This window comes from Populus trichocarpa, chromosome 6, assembly GCF_000002775.5.
Source record: "Populus trichocarpa isolate Nisqually-1 chromosome 6, P.trichocarpa_v4.1, whole genome shotgun sequence".
NCBI lineage: Eukaryota > Viridiplantae > Streptophyta > Magnoliopsida > Malpighiales > Salicaceae > Populus > Populus trichocarpa.
This window is the reverse complement of record NC_037290.2, coordinates 6,550,884-6,569,370: the sequence shown is the minus strand read 5'-3', so window position 1 is coordinate 6,569,370 and position 18,487 is coordinate 6,550,884. Positions and strand designations below refer to the sequence as shown.

Here is an 18,487-nt window from a genome sequence, read left to right as displayed (position 1 = left end):
TGCCTATGTTTGTGCATCTGCTTTTGGATTAAAATATAGCACAGCTAATTGTCATGAGTAGTGTCAAAAAGTGTGTGAACTACACAAAAACATGCTATTCTATGCAAGTAATGTAAGTGAAATATCAATGGCGATCAAGTTATGCTTAAGAGCACATGATGGGCTGTTCTACCTCTTTAGCACAGTAGTTGTCATTCTCTTGAAGAATATATATGTATATATATATATATATGTATATATCCTAGGTTGGAGTAGTCAAAGGAAGAAAGGTCAAGTGAGCCTATCACATGGACTGCAAAACATTATAAAATTATATATATTCATTGCTAGAAATATTCTCTGAAGACAGTAATTAAAAAATAATATTCCCTCTTATATATATCCTAGGTTAGAGTAGTCAAAGGAAGAAAGGTCAAGTGAGCCTATCACATGTACTGCAAAACATTATAAAATTATATATATTCATTGCTAGAAATATTCTCTGAAGACAGTAATTAAAAAATAATATTCCCTCTTTTATCGAATAATCACTAATACTAGCAGGGAGTTGTTTTAGTTAATCAACCTCATGATTCAACTGCAATATGATCATTTATCTATTCATGAAAATACTTAAGATAACTTTATAAAAAATAAATTCTAGTAAATATAATATTGAAAAACAAAAAAAAAATATTAAAAAAAAAAAATACATAGCAGGTTTGTGAGGAGGGGTGAAATTAAAATCCCTTTTCTTTTAGATTTTACTATTTAGGATGCCCGCACTACAATGCAGGCCACCTCTAATCGCGTATTCGAAGTTATAAGATGCATTGAGAAGGAAATTTTCAGAATGTATGCAGAAACAACCGAGGAATGAGTAAGCAAAACAGCAAAAGTAGGATGACATGACATGATCCACAGAAAACAAAGTAAAGTTATAAAGCCAGAATCAAAAGTTTTAAACAAAACATTCGCACATGAACACAGCGGAGGAGCCATGTTTTATTAGAAAAAGCGAAGACAGAGATGTCATTGGCGCTGTCATACAACAAATGCATCTCATGGTTTGGAGTCAGGCATCATGCAACAAAGACAAGAAATGAGTTTCATGCGTTAAAGTGAAAAAGAACTTGAAAGAGGATGTGAAAAAGGAGAGCTCGAGTCACCAATCTGTTCATGCCGTATTCATCATTCAATGGGTGGAAATTAAAAGGTGATCGCGATTTGCACAGGGTCTTAATTGGAGATAGCGTAAGGACCCATGAAGAAGTTAATTTCAGGATTTAATGTAATCTACATCGCTCCAAAATCCCTCATCCATGATGTCCACACCACTCTCATGAAACTCTATTGCTGACAGATTACAAGTGTACACAAATCGCTTCACTGTCTTTGAATTTAAGCAAGCCTTCAAGATTCCCGATGCTCCATCAATTGTTCTCTTGGTTACTACTTCCTCAGGCTCTTTGTTTTCAAAGTCTACAGGGTAGCTAAATGAAAGCTATTTCACTCCTGTGATCCTGGTAGACTTAGTTTGAAAGCTATTTCTCTCTTGTGCTCTGTTCACATGACAAAATTCTGTCATGATCCTAAAAATTAATAAAATTTGAATGGCAGGATCTGGTGGCATAGAAAAGCTCAGAATTGAATCACTACGCCCCTTCTTAATTTTCACTCGAGAGAAATTCACTGAATAGCTAGGATTAAGACACTTTTTTTTTACAGCTGCTGCTGGAGCTTCACATTTTGCAGGATCCACCAAGGGAGGGATGGGCAACAACTAACAAGTTTAACAGCCGTGGTTTTGCTTAGACCCCGTGGATTTTTTTTAAGATTTAGTGGGCAGATCACAAATTTGCATGGATCAAATTGATGAAAGAAACCATGAAAATTAGCACAAAGCTCTGGTTTTGGGGTTTCTTAACTTCGGATATTGATTGGTTTATATCTAAACTCTTCACCCCAAAATATGAATTCCTTGGCTCACGAAAAGAGATGAGATGGGAAACTAATTTACTCCATCAAACTTAAAAACCCTAGGAGGAGGAGGGTTTTTGATCCGTAGACTTAACTAACTACTAACAATTAACTATTTTTTCATGTGCATCAATTCCCCTTCCACGAGCATAACTCTTGCTTCTGGTACTGCATAAATGTTCTGTTGTTGCTTCCTTTTTTCTGCATATGAATTCAACTAAATCTCTCCCATCATCATCACCAGCCATAGTTCTCCTATGTCCTCCTAGTACACAATATTGGACAAGGAGCTTTATGCAGGTAACCAACCTTGCCTTCATGGAACAAGAAATTTTGTTTTCCTCTTATGCTGTACCATAGACTTCCTTGAGCCCTGCAATCAGTCAATATAAATACAACATATACACGGTCATACGACTGTCAAATTGTTGCTTCAACTTATTCCTTCGACTGCCCCTGCCAAGACGAACCCGACCGCTCTTCCTATGGTAACTGCTGAACCTCCTGAAGAAAACATTGAAGCAATTCACGTAAGCATACTAATCTTATGCGTATCCTTAATTTTTGTGCTTGACATAATTGCAAACACTTAATCTAGCACTATGTGGCCCATCCAAGCCTTCTCCAATTTCTTTAACTTTTCTTCCATTTTTTTTTTATTTTCTTAATTAACTCAAATGTCTCCCTAATTCTTTAAAGAAAACATCAGGAGAAGGAGGTCAATAGGTCATGTCTTATGGCTATCTGTATATCTCAATTTTGATCTTCAATTGTCAATAAAGCTAGGATATGAATCTTCTCTCCTAGTATTTAAGCCGTGCTTCAAGCTGATTGGTTTTGATAATGACTTTCTCAAATTAAAATGCAATTTAAAAAAAAAGGCTGTTTCCAGATGTTTAATTTAATTAATCATATTTTTGATTTATTTTTTTAATGTTGTTTTTTAGAATTTGATTTTTAATATTAAATTTGATTCTTATATTATTATTATTATTTGTTTTTCTCTTGTTATTTTTTAATTCAAATCTTTTTTATCTATCACATTTAATTACCATTCTTTTGATTTATATTTATTTTATTGGAAAGAATTTATAAAATTGATTTTTTTTCAATTTTATTATCTTTTAACTTTTTTTATCTGTCAAATTCTCTCTCCATTTGTTATTTGTTTTATTTAAAATAATTTATAAAATTAAATTATTTTTTTCAATCTCATTTTTCTTCAACCTTTTTATTTATCAGGTTTGATCTCTATTTAAAAAAAACTTGAAATAAATATTTAAATATTAATAATTTACTTTTCATCTTATTTTACATGGCATAATCAAATATTAAAAAATATTTTTTAATTCAGTTTTAATAACACTATTAAAATTAAAGAAATAATTTACTTTTCTGGAATTAATTTTTTATAAAAACAAAAAAAACTACTTGCATTATTTATTCTTTTCCTATAGCCTCTGTGTTTAATATTTTTATCGGTTAGTGTGACTATAAAATTGACACATATCACATGCTCGAAACTTAGATTTTTAGTATTATTCCATCCCAGCTAAAACATGCTGGACATTAATTCTTCATTTCCTGTTCATTAGGCTCATTTTTTTTTTTTTTTTTTTTTTTTATTAACGTATATGTCCGAGTCAGTTTGCGCGCCCCTCGATTAATCTTACAAGTCCTGAATTTAACGACACATTAGGCTCATTTTAGTATTTCTAATGATTGTTTTTTTTTTTTTGGTCCTTAATATTTTTTTTTTATTACATCATTTTAATTATACATTGTTTTTGATGTTTTGGGGCTTGATTGTCTCTTATCTTCATGTGTTTTGTAGATCTAGAGATTTTTTGTCAAATTTTAAAACTTGAGTGGGGTCTCATTTAATGAGCTATGGTTTGAGTTTGCTGTGGAAGGACAAAATTCAAAGAAATAGAACCAAATTGTAAAGTAATGGAAATATGCATGACGAATCTTAAATTTGTGCAAAAAACTTGAGTGGGGTTTTTCTTAATTTCTTTGACTGACCAATGGCAATTCAAGAATTTAAGTCTGTCAGCACCTCAGCATCAACCAGATGTCAGGACTCAGCTTTAGTTAAAATTAAAGCAAAATAGTACTTATGAGAGGGAAAGCTCGATCGCACCATAAATACGAGGTAGCAGAGCCAAATATCGAATAAATATTATTGATAAACGTGATTAATCCATCCGATGTTTACAACTGAGCTGCTCTTTCGAATCTCAGTTTTAATTTGACTCTCGACCACACCAACTAGCAACAAGTCACAACCAAACAAGGCATAATCAACCCCTTACTTTCTTTTCGTTTTCTCAATTTTACCAGCCTCGCCTTCTCCCCTATGCTCAAAAAAATCTCATAATTATTAAGTTACAAGGCATTAAAAACAAGAATTCATAAATGATTGTATGCCGACCAGTGATCAGCCACAATCAGCACTTTGGAAGATCAGACGGTGGTGGTGGTATTTTTTGATTCGGTTGGGGTCCATCCAAGACTATCCATGCCATTCGGAGCCCCCAGCTAGTGTGCACATCAAGATGGCAGTGCATGAACCACACCCCTGATCACAAGTTAATTTACACAAAATCAATATTGTCGTCGATCAAGAATTTTTAAGATTCAAGTTTAGTAATTCTCAAAAAGAAAAAAAAAAAAACATACAAGAATTATGCTACAATTAGCATAACGCACCTGGATTGTCCGCTAGGAAGCGAATAGCGATCCAGCCACCAGCTGGAACTCCCGCCGTGTTCCTTTCCATAGGGTCGACCAGATTAAAATTGGAAGGATCTTTGTTGGGATCGTAGTTGCCAAAACCTTGTCCAACCACAAAGAAATTAAAACCATGCAGATGGAGTGGGTGACTTTCGGCAGCGACTATGCTTGTGCCCTGCATTACCAACTCCACGCTCGTGTTGAATGTTAACACCACTGCTTTTGTGCCATTGCTGACCATAGTATTATTTGGTGGAGTACCCGTATAATTGAATGGTATTGTTGGGTTCTGAGGAAAATCGGAGGTGAAGACACCATTTGACTGTCCAAAGAAGTAGGATTGCAGAAGAGCTACAGAGGGTAATACAAATGACACATTGTTAATCGAAGCAGCAAATTTCGTATTATTATTTGGTCCCTGACAGGTTGTATTTTTAGGGCACGGGTTAGTCCCAAGTCCCACAGTGAAGAAGAATTTCCTGTCCACTGTTTGTGGCACATTAGCTGGAAATTTAGCGTTGGCTAAGCTACGGAATTTCTTGGTGAAATTCGCAACAAAGCCAGTAGCATTGATTGGTGGCAGAGTTGGCTTGAGTGTAGGAAGCTTTTTCAAGTGATTATTACTAGATGGATGTTTATAAACCAGGACACCAGCAGTGGTAGAGTTGTCAAAGCTTCCCATGCCTGAGAAATAAGGCCCGGCAAACATGTAAAAGGTTGCATTAGGGAGATGTGGCTTGGTTTTGAGTAGAACATTTGTAGTTTGGCCTGGACTGATGAGGAGCGTGTCAGCTTCAAAAGGCTTGACATAAACAGCATCAGCTTCAACGACGGTGAGAGTGTGGTTCGCAATGCTGAAAAAGAGCTCGTCGTTGAGTGCAGCGTTGATTAGTCGGAGAAGGTAGGTTTTTCCCGGCTTTACCTTCAGTTTGTATGTATCTGCAAAGGCCAAGTTGATAATTATTTTAGATATATCAAAATTCAATTTCTTTGAAAATTCAGTTTTTATTTTATTTTTAATAAAATCTCGATCACACCTTAAAAAAGAAAATGACATCCGTATTATGATTTACGTAGATTATGGATGCCGTTTCTTGCATGGGTGAATGCTACACTCCATCCAACAGATATCGTAATTTGCTCTTTGACGATAGTATTGCAACTAATCCAGATTAAAGATAATAATTCTAATTATTAACTATATTCATTAATATTAATTATGTTCTGTTTATTAGATTAAAAAAAAGAAAACTATATGGTGCATGCGTAACATGCCCTTAATTCTGACCTTTCTCTTGCAACTTTACACTATTGCATGTTGTAGGTGGTAATATCAACCGCATTTCTCCCTTGCAAAATCTTAAAAAAAACCGGAAATGGCCGGCGCAGTCACTACTTATCATCATCAAGTGATATTTTACCTTTAGCAGAACAATTGTATAAAGGCCCTGGAAGGCCATTGATGGTGTACGCATCTGAAACATTTGGACCTGCCCCGGTCTGAAGAGCCTGGGCAATTACAGCTTCTGGGTCTACATTAAACCATTCTCCTGTAATCCCAAATTCATTAGAGATCTATTCTCTGTTGCATAGCTTAAAATTTAGGGAGAGAAAAAGAATAATACATTGATATGCTAATTAATTAATTAGTTACCAAAAAGAATGGGGATTTCCTTGTAGGGTTTCTTAAATGGGTAGGACTCGTTGAGCTTTGGTAGAATAATAATGGGTCCATAGAGTGATGATCTTAGCCATGAAATGTGCGCATGCCACAAGAGTGTTCCTCTCTGCCCAGTGATGGTGAAATTGTACGTATATGCCTGGCCAGTTTGTATGGGACATTGTGTTACGTAAGCTGGACCATCTGCCCATCCGGTTGTTAGCTGCCTTACTCCATGCCTGTTCCCTCATTCAAAATAATCATATTAAAGATAATGCTTCGGCCGTAATTGCCAATACCTCGAAGCCACATAAATATATATAATGCAGTAACTTATAAATTGATTTAACTGTTTGATAGAGTACTATACATATTCATACCAGTGAATGGTAATATTTTCAGCAACATGATTGACCACCTTAACTAGAACTTGATCACCTTCCCTTGCTACCAGGCGAGGACCTGGGAACTGTCCATTTACTGTCACTAGGCTCCTTGTGTGGCATAATCTCGTAAAATTCTTGTGTGTGATCTTTTATTAATCACATCAGGAAAAATAAATAAAACAAATTAGAATAGGGGGAGAGAATTGGGAACAAAAACTTTGAAATCGAAGTGTTAAAGATTTATGTACATTGAACGTGTACTGCCTTGTTATGGCCGCTGCGAAGTCCGGCACTAAAGAGAAAAAGAAAAAACACAAGAGCTGCAGAGCTGCCATTGAAGGCAATACTGTGGAACGCGGAGAGTTGCCCATTTCGGACCTTTCTCTTGAAATATTTCTCTCACACACTGTTTGGTATGGAAGAAATATTTGGAGGAGGAGGAAGCTAGCTAACGGGTGCAGAATGTATGGAGATACCAATTGACACGTATTATATAGAGAAAGAGATTAGGTGATGCGAAGAAAGTAAGATTAATTAAGGAGCGTCATTCACTTCAGGTGATAGTTGAGGTGGTCACACTTGTCTCCTATGCTTTGCTTTTCTTGGTTGAGCTGAATTTTAGAGTGTTCATAAAGTAAGATTTTTCATTAACTATCTATTTAAATCTTGATTACCAGAATAACCTTTCCTTATTACATCATTCTAATCACATGAAGTAGACTACTGCAACACCAAAATAAACCATTAACTGCGTTAATAAATTTAACAGAGAGAATTAAGCTTATGCTCTCTCTCTCTCAACAAAGTTAATGCCAATCTATAGATCGATATTGAGCAGAGTCAATATCCCTAATTCATTTGTCTATCTACAGAATAGAATGTACTCTTCTGGATGTTTTGAGTGTCTGTGTGTGTGTGTGTGTGTTGTATAATAATAATAATAATAATAATCGAGTGTATTAATTAAAAATTAATCTTGAAAAATTAATCACATATATTTGTGCGTTTTATTTATTATCCATACTCACACACCCATATTGTCTCTAGGAAGGCAATTATACATTTACCAAAATCAAAATTCTTAAGGATACATACTGTAAAATATATTAATCCTCCTCAAAATAAATGAAAATCGAAAGATGATTTTATTGTTCTTGTCAGAGTATGAGTGCATAGTTTTGAGAATTTTACATTTACATTTCTTATAATTTTTTGTCGTAACTTCCAATTAAATTCAAGTTTGAAAACGAGAGTAGAAGGCCAACTCCTAACTTGAAACCAACACCCCTAGCTTGTTCAAATGTTTAATTAAAAGATGGTGTATATTGCATTTCGAAGTTGCATAAAGGAACTCATTAAAACTCTCAACTCAGTAAAGAATCCAAAAATATGGATTATGTCTTGTAAAAATCTTCTAAATTGCATGATTATTGATGTGATCCTTAATTATTAGGGTTTTAGCTTGTTTTAGGTTAAATTCCGCGATCAAATCTCAATCTATGGCTGCCTTCCCCCCAAGCATGGAAATTATGATAAGTACTTTGCACTTATAATTAATGATATATTACAATGGTGATTTAATTGGATAGAAACCACCTCGTACAGCAATGTTCCCGAAAGTAAACATGTGAGTTTTCTTAGTCACTTCACCTTTTGAATTTACCATACATTGCCTTCCATTGACTTCTTTCCTCCCACCAATTTACCATATACCATATATAATTCAAGCGTTTATGGTGAGAGTACTGTAGCTTTCTAGAGCAGTTGGTTAGTTGAAACCCTTGCAGGTACGAGCTAGCCACTGAGTCACTTCATTCCCTTCACTTGATATTCCTGGGCCCTTTCTCCACCTGTTCCCTCTCTTTTTTTTATCTGGAGAGAATACTCTACCTATTCTGTCTTCGAAACTAAGGAATATTATATTCATCATAAATAATGACACGATGATTTTCATGTACGCAATGATATATATATATAGAATTAGGTTCACGTCCACCATTTCCTAGTCAATATTATAACTCATTTCTCAGCATCATTATCTTGGGTCACCTGCGAACCCTCGTGTTTGATCAATGAGTTCAAGATCTGGCTAAAAGCAGAAGACCACAACCAAAACCATCGATCCGTACTTGGGATGTTTTGTCGGTGAAGTTGCTTTTTGGCAACTCTCTGGAGGAGAAGGATGTGTCAACTGAATGGAAAATGATGTCTGCCCTAGCTAGCTAGCTCTAATTAGGATTGGGTTTTGAATGGCTGAATTGTTTAAGGGTTTAAGATGTCATTTCATTAGTCTTCGCGACAAAAGCAATCATACAAATTCAGATGACCCAAACCTGAGTTTGGGGGATGCATGTCATTCATTTGTCAATAAAGGTCTACATTGTTTTTTAATAAAATATTTAAATTATGTAATGATTTTTTCTAAAAAAAAATTTATAACTCCCAACTACATAAGTTGAATTTATTTAAATCACATGAGAAAAAAAAAAGACAATAATATCAAACGGGAATACATATATATATATATATATATATATATATATATATATATATATAGAAGAAGAAAACAATGCACTATCAACTTAGATTGAAGAGTAAAATTAAAAATAATAAATTTTTTATAAAAGAGTTAAGTAAAAAAATTAAAAATTATAAGAATAAGGATCAAATTGAAAACAACATGATGAAAAAAACCTGAACATGTAGAATTTTCCAACTTATTTTTTAGATAAAAAAATCATAAATGTAAAACGATATCATATGTAATTCGTTAACTTTAAGCTAGTGAAAAACTATAATATCTGATACCATAATGCCACTGTACTTTATTCTATTAATTAATAATTGATGGTTTTTTGAGTTTTTATGGACTTCAAAAAATTTTAAAAATACATAGTACAAAAATATTTTAAAAAGTATCATAGTTGAGAAAGTTACAAATAACATCTCTGATTCGCATATGTTACATGTAACTCTTTTTAAATTAAAATTTTCTCTCTCTTCTCTTTTTTCAATTTAAATTTTCTCAAGTCATTTTGTAATTTAACAGAGTTAGATGTGATGCATATCACTCGTGAGTCGTAGATATTATCTGCAATTCTTTTAGCTATTTTATTTTTTAAAATGTTTTATGAATTGTGTAATTTTTTTATAATTTTTTAATTGTGCTAAAGTAAAAAAAAAGTCATAATTTTCTTGTTAGATAGAAAAATAGGTAGCAACAAACAAATATGAGTTAATCCTTGTAGTAATAATAAAAAAAAAATAACTTAATAGTTCTTTAATCAATTTGATCATACTTAGTTGAATTTTTGTTTTAAATATATTCTTTTCTTATTAATCTTTTCATCATATCTACTTTTTTGTTTTGTATTCATCAAAATAAAATAGAGAAGAATGTAAAATAAATAAAAATATTAAATTATAAATAGATTTCAAAATTTAGGAATTAAATATATAGTTTTTGAAACGATGAAAACTAATTAATTATTAAAAAAAATAGCAACTGATTAAGAAAAAATTTACAGTGTAAAAAAAATACTAATTTTGAATATTAGATCATCTCAACACATAATCTAAAGATCTAACTAGATTAATAACTAAATAAGTAAAATGCGTCACTCATATTTGGTAATTGTCACTAGCATCTAGCTCAGAGATTGAATTGTTTTTTCAACCACACTTACATCTATGCTGCATAAGATTTACCTGCTGGGTCTCCACTATCGAAGTACCTTCGAGCTTAATCATCTTTCAGGTTGCTTGATTTTGAGTCACTAACATTTTTTAATTTTTAATGATAACATCAGCGTCAGGATAACATTATATTTTTCTTCGGTTAAAGATTAAGACAATTTCTTTTTTTTTCTTACAATTCACCACCATAGAAAGTTCCTTCCTTTCTATCCAAGAAATTACTGAAACCAATCCTCTAACACTGTTCTTGGTGGAGTAATGCGAAATATCACCGAACGTCACTACTACTGCACATATATTTATTAATGGCAGAAGGTCATATCATGTTTAGTGAACCTTCGCTCTTAATTTCCACAGGCTCCTCCGTTCCAAAACATCATAATGTTATTATTCATTTAAATTATTTCTTAAAATGTTATCAAATAACTTAAATTGTTGGCTTAAAATGGTTCTTTAATATAATATTAAAGTCTTGATGAGCAAACAGTCACGAGTTTGAATCTTATCATTCATATTTATTTAATAAAAATTAAGCATAATGTAGTGTGGGTCTAAAATGTTAAGTTATTGGGATTATTTAAATGGTAATTCTTTCAAAAATCCTGAAATTAATTTTAAGCACCCCTGCTTACAGAAAACAAAGAAAAAGTTAAGTGTGCTTTAATGATTATACAATCGATAAATAAACAAACAAAACATATTACACCAGCATATATATATATATAAACCCCTACTCCTACAATTATATTGTTATATTTGAAAGAAAAGGAAAAAAGTAACGAATTGAACAATTAATTACAAATGACACTCCCAAAAGTAAGATCTAACAAATTATATAAGAAACCTGGCTAGCATTAACATAATAGATTAACATTATATGACATGTGCTATAAATTAAGGAATTTTTGGTAAATTATATGTAAAAATGGTAAAAATTGAAAAAAAAAATTACATATCTAATTTTATAATAACTAGAAAATCTAACTAGTTTTTAGATGTTATGAATAAAACGTTGTTAAGTTGTAAGAAAAATAACAATTACCTTATACATCATACCTGTCACAGGGGTCATCAATGCAAACTACATGTAAAAAAGGTAAAGTATAAAAAGAAACTGCCACCTAGTTTTATGGTAATTAGAGATTCTAACTGAATTTTAGAGGTTCGGGATAAGGGATCAGTTATATAATAGAAAAGATAACAATCATTTTATATATTATTTATAAGATAGTAAAATAAGTTGTATTATTATTTATTTTGAGGTAAGTGATTTTTTTAAAAAAAAAATTATCTTCCATCTTCACTTCATATATATCCCTTAATTCAAAAAACTATTCCCATTTTATTTTTCACTATTTCTCCGCTCTTTCTTGGACTGCTTTCTCTTCTTCCAATCTTCTCTTTCTCTTTCTGAAATCATTACCCTCCCATATATTTGGCATTGCCGCTAAAAATATTATTTGTTAAAAATTTATTTTTTTATTTAGAATTAATTATTTTATATTTTTGTATCATTTTGACGTATTAAGATCAAAATTTAATTTTAATAAATAAAAAAATATATATTATTTTCTATATATTTTTAAATAAAAAGTACTTTAAAAAACAACTATTATCAAAATATTAAACATGTTTTAAAAAGGTGTACGCGTTAATTTCTCTTATTCCTCTTCGCTACTCCTTGTAATTTCTTGATTGATTATGTTGTTAAAATTCTTTTCTCACTTTCTCATCTTCCTCTTTTATTTTAAAATTAATTCATGGTTACAATAATTGATTTCTTCCATTGTAATATGTTTATCTAATAATTGGTGATTCGACAATATTATTAGGATAGATTTTAAGAGCAAGTTTGATTTTTTTTTTTGTTTAAATGATATTATGATCTAGGGTTTTATGTTTTATGAATATATTTCGTTAATGCTTTTTTAAATATTATTTGTGTGCATTGAATTGCAAAAATATTATTCATGATTTCATATCATAACTTAGCCTAGTTCATTGGTAGGTGCTAGTTTCGTTACCCATGTTTCGCTACGTTTCGCTACAATTATGAATTTTAAGGTGTTCATTAACATTCTTGTGAGTTTATTTTTATAAAAATTAGATGTAATCTATACAAAGATCACCTAGCTGTAACCCGATTAATAAAAACAAATCTAGAAGAAGAAAATTTTATGGGACTTTGTTTTCTTGGACAGAAAAAATGGTCTTGTCATGGAAATTTTTTTAACAATATCATTAAAATTGAAACTGATCTAGGAGATAAACCCTTAAACCTCCCACCATGATTGTTTGCATAGTTCGAGTATCAAATTAACTAAATTAGTTTGATTGGGCCATAGACAATTTGGATTACTAATAAAAACATGTGTTAACTTAAAAAAAATTCAATATGATATATTTTATTGTTTTAATTTCAAGTCAGAGACATAACTAAGCATCCCTAATCAATCCAAGTTTAACACAAAAATTACAATTATGGTTACGGGTACTATCATAATGTACAAACTCGTCAATCAACTTTCTTTTTTGGTCCTTGCACTTATTCACATTCAAGCATAAATTAAATTTTTTTTAGATAATTAAGGATTGAATTAAAAGAAAAGTGCTTAGACTCATGTGAGATGACATTCAAGACTTAATTGATAGGTTCTTGTACAATAGGAACCAAAGTAAAAAAAACTAGAGCATATGAAACAATCACCAGCGTGTAAGAGCACTCGCCGCATTATAACGGCACGTGTAGTGTCCTCCAACCTCTAAACGCAGTTTTTCTTGGGGCATATGGATGCGTCTAGATGGCATCTTCCATTAAAGGCAATGTGTGGCGAATGTTTATCCACGTGGTGGCGGTGGCGACTAGTTTTCCTTTTATTCCTTTTATTCTTCTTTTTTCTCTTTCTCCTCCCCTTAAATTCCATAGTTTTGTTTCTTTTCCTTCCTTTAAGTGATTGATTTTTTTTTTATTTGCCAATTATAATCCATTGAGTTTCGATCTCTCGAAAAACAAAATCCCGAACAATATTGCACAACATCAAGTCCGAGTCAAATGACAAATCTTTTTTATACCCTCGAGAATCTTACAGCAAGCCCATCCATATAAGCCTAAAATCAAAAAAATCGAATCGAACTCAAACTGGAAAAAAATCAGAAAAAAAACCGAGACAAATAAAAAAAACCCGGGTCAAAACCGAGCAAAAACAGTTTGAATTGGTTTTTGTCTTAAAACAACCGAACTGAACCGAAACCGGCCGGTTTGAACCGGTTTCGGTTTTTTTAAAAAAAAAATTCGGTTTGGTTATTTTTTTTTTTATAAAAACCAAACTGAATAAAAAATGATCATCCCTAATACAAACATTAACGCTAATCACAGAGAAAAAAAATGTGGAAAGATCATATGGGAAAAAAAAAGAGTTCAATGGAAAGAAAAAATCTGACACTGTGAATCCATAGTACTAATGGGTCTACGTTCACGGAACTTGAAATAGTGGATTGCGTGATGTTATTATTTGCAATTCAAATTTTAAAAGAGATTTCAAACAAAAAAAAAAATTACTATGGAAGTAATGCGGATGAGCTCTTAAGAACCGACTAGAGAGTAAATTACAATTACCAACATATACCTTTTTTTTTTTTTCAATTACAGCTTTTTATACCTAAATTAATTACCAGTTTAATAAAGTTTGTTAAGGAAAAAAAATAACAATGGAGGGTTAAAGTATAAAACAAGGAGAATTTTCATTCTCAATGCCAAATTTGCTAGAAAACATTATGTTTAGTCTATTTATTTTTTCGTTCCAAAGAATTTTAAAAATTAAGTTAAGAAATTTTAAAAATAATCTACTTGGTTGAGTTTAATAATATTATCAAAGAATTTTTCATTCCAATATTATTTTTTTACTTTTAAATTGTTTTTCATACAACCCCCATCATATTGTGCACTACTTATCTGAATAACCTCTATTTGTGAAATTGGCCCAAAACTTATTTCCAAGACAAAAAAAAATAAAATAAAAAAGTTATTCCCGTATTGTTATTTGTATAAGTGCTTTATAGAATGGGAGTAGTTCACTAGAGAGTATTTGATAATTTCTAGTTGAGACGCAACGGGAAGAGGTGAAGGCCTGAAACCCAACAATGAGAAGTTAATTGGGTTAAGTCTAGTAGACAAGACTGTTTCCTAAAGCTAATGCAGTGGGCTGATTGCCTGAAGCCCAATATGAGAAATAAATGATAGGCCCATTTTAGTGTCCATGGTTCCGCCCCACAAACCAACAGACCCAAGTATTTATTATACAGGCCCTGCAAAGAGTCCCACAGGGCATATTTATGGTTCTTTTAATACACCCATATTTAGTGTTTTTATTACACATTTTGGTTTCAACTAGAAATTTGACCCGTGCTCTTTCGCGGGGTTGTATATATTTTCCTATAAAAAAAATATATAGATTTTTTGGATGCATTTTTATATATAAAAAATTCTAAGTGTAAATTAAAAAGTTTATGTATATATCTAATCAAGAACACAGTGTATTAATAAATAAATAATAAGTCATGAATGATGAATAAAGATGAAAAAAATTTCAAAAGACAAATATAAATCAAGATATTTGATCTCGTAACATAAGTATTTGACTCTATTGTGTTTAATGACTTTGTTTACCAAAATTGATTTTTTATTTAATCAAACGATGATAGAAATAGACACACATGAAATTGATTGAATAAAATAAAAGAAAAATTAATTTTATGCAAGGTTACATATTTTACAAATATTATTCAAAAATAAATATTTTTTATTTTTAAAAATAAAATTCATTTATATAAAACATAAAAAAACTTATTAATGAATTAGAATAATCTATTCAAAAATTAAATGCATACAAAATAACTAAAATAACTAACAACCATTTATAAGAGGCTAAAAAAAAAAGAAGGGGTATTAATTTCAAAATAAATTTAAAAAATATTTTGAAAAAATACATATAAAAAGCATCAATTATAGAAATAAAAAGGAAATGGTCATGCATTGCAGAGCCTAACAAGCTATGCCAGCATCTCTGACCCATTCAATAAAGGCCCGAGCGCTGGGGCCCTTGGTTTTTTATTGCAAATAAGGAGGATGACATGTCGTCGTCCTATATTGTTTTTTTTAAAAAAAATTAGTCAGACAACATATTATCTGATTTTGTTTAGATTATGGACATTATAGTGACTAGAAAATCAGAATTGAAACTTTTTTTTTTATATAAAAACTCATTTTCAACCCAAAATAATTATAAAACACCATAGGTACATTGATAAACTCATCCAAGACAAAAAAAAAAAAAAAAAAAAGGGTCTTAAAACTCAAAATCAATCTGAAATAAAAAAATCTTACTAAGCTCATATTTATTTTTTAGGCAATTTTCAGGTAAAAAACACCTAAATTGAACTCCTCTCATTAAATAAAGCCTTCTGACACAAATATTGATAATTTTGATGGCCAAAATCAGGTCAACAATAATTTTCTTTTTGTATTGCCGAAACCTAGTGACTTTCTCTCTTATCTTTCAAATCAGGAACTAAAAAAAAAAAAATAAAGTTTTGCTAAAACTTCAAAAATTGGAGGATCTAATTATTATAATTAGTAAAGAATGAGGACTAAGTTAAAAGTTTGACAAAAAAAAAAAAACACCATCAATCTTTTCCGCGTTTACTGTCTTTTAATTTTTCCCTTCCATGACAATTTTAGCTAAATTAGTCTTCAATTAAGCTTTTAAACAGTAAAATTAAAAAAAAATGAAAAAAAAACTTATCGGGACAATAAATCTATAGTACCCATGAGTGTAAGTCAATGGAGAATAATATTTCTCCTGCGCACTAAGTATTTTACTTAATTATTATTAAATAGTATTTAATTATTATTTCAAGATAAAAAAAAAATAGAGAGAAAAATAGAGAAATATGTTTGTTTCGTAACAAAACATTATACCCGACTATTGTGTTATAGCTAGGCAACTCTCCTAGGTGTTGTTAGGTACACCGTCAGTGACTTGGATCCAGGCTAAGCAAGACGGGAACAGGTCGAACTACTCCATTCATCTCCACACGTGAAAATCAGAGACTAGTGGGACCCAATTAGTCATACGTGTCAGCCAATCACAGACCAGATGGTCCCACCTGATAAGGGTTGACCTTGGAGAAACCGTCGTGGCAAACAAATTATGGCTGTAAACCCCGCGCCCACTCCCCACCTCCCTTCTGAAACCAAGGAAACCTAAGCCCCCTCTGACAGTCAACCACAGATTGTCGTTATGTGTGGCATTTTTGGGACTCACAAAAGTCAAAGCCAGATGCAGACGTAACTTCCCTCACTTTGAAGCAACCACACAAAAGATAAATCTCTACCATATATACTTCTGCATTGCCGGCCATGGTGGTTGTATTTGTATAATTGAGATTATCGAGTAGGTATTTGCTCAATTATGAGAACAACATTTTGGGTCTCTTTCTGCTAATGCTTATCAACTATGCGTCAATGCATCATTGACTCAATTTGATAACATATTCCCCCCCCCCCCTTTTTTCTTTCTAAATTCAGTTAAATGTAATATGAAATGCATTTGATGTATTATTCTTATTGTAAAATATTGTCTTAACTTTTAACAATCACTACTAGAAAATAGCAAAACACATATGGAAAAATATCATCGGAAAATATATCACGTATGATTTTTATTCCATTAGTAATATAATCACCAATAGATTTACAAAAAAAAAATTATCGCGTCAAAAAAAATTTGTCAGCAAAAATTATGTTAGTAAATCCATCAGCAATTATAGCAAATTATAAACGGATCTAATCCGTCATAGAATTACATTTATAAGTACGTTACCGTCATAGAATTACATCTAACAGTGATAAATCCTGTAGTTTGTTTTCAAACTCTCTAGAACTCTTCGAGAGACTTAGTCCACCGGTAATTCCGTTGGTATTTCACTTTCCATCGGTAATCTCGGTGGTATTATATGTAAATTTTTTTAATAAAATATAATAAACAATACAATTAAAAAAATTAAAATAGAATTATTATTTTTTAAAAGCAATTTTTTTATTAATTTAAAAATATTATTAAATACAATTTATTTGTCTAGTGGATAGAAGTTGGAGGAGGACATAGAGGTGAATCTGCACTAGAATCAGGAGGGCAACAAGTTTAAGCACAGGTACCAGTAAGGGTTGCCAACAATTGCTTGAGGACATTTACTTTATCCCTCAATTCAGTTGTCTCAGCCCAAAGTTGGGTCATCTCAACTTGAACCTATTCTCGTATGATTGCATGGACAATCGGTGATGATTGCATGGACAACCGGTGATTGCTGGCTTGATCCAAATTGCGTGGTCCTAACGGCGTTGTCATTCTCATATACTCTAATGACCACGTTGTTGTTAACCTCCTCCTAATAATTTTTTTCCTTGCACGTCAATTTCATAAAATAATTAGCTTATTAAAATAAAAAAAACTAAAAAAAACTAACTATATTAAATATTAAAATAACTAAACTAACTAAAATAATTTCTAATTATTCTAAAATAAAAATTGTGAACTATAATAAAATTACGTATATAAATTTGTATGATCTTTTTAGAGCTTCCAGAAATTGAGATAATTCCAACTTATTTTCTATTTTTCATAATTTACTAAACTTTTATTGTTTAGAAAGTAAAAAAAAAAAACTTTCCACTTCAAAAAATCTTGAAATTATATTGTTAAATGGATTGAATTTATATTAGCATCTTTAAAACATTTCATCTGACAATATCAAAATAGAAATAGTGATCAGTACTAACGATCAAATCAAACAAAGAGATAATTATACAATACTCTAAACGGTGTGGGGGAATCACTGTTCCCCCACACCTAAATCACTGTGGATTACAACAGTAATCCACAGTGATTCCTCCCTCTTTTTTTTGTTTTTTTTTAAATTATTTTTTTTTCAAATTTTTTTTTCAACTTTTCTATTTTTTTCATTTATTTGTTCTTGTTTTTTTCCAAAATTA

At 31.2% G+C, this 18,487-nt stretch overlaps 1 protein-coding gene across 1 annotated transcript; it reads right to left on the bottom strand.

Annotated features, from left to right (window-relative positions):
- Positions 1-4,115: 4,115 nt before the first annotated feature.
- LOC7454935 (laccase-2) lies at positions 4,116-7,255 on the bottom strand. Its single transcript, XM_002308128.4, has 6 exons — positions 6,990-7,255; positions 6,736-6,887; positions 6,350-6,594; positions 6,117-6,245; positions 4,672-5,634; positions 4,116-4,540 (listed from the first exon to the last, which is right to left on the bottom strand). The coding sequence occupies exons 1-6, from the start codon at positions 7,110-7,112 to the stop codon at positions 4,410-4,412; spliced, it is 1,743 nt and encodes a 580-aa protein (XP_002308164.3). The 5' UTR covers positions 7,113-7,255; the 3' UTR covers positions 4,116-4,409.
- Positions 7,256-18,487: the final 11,232 nt, after the last annotated feature.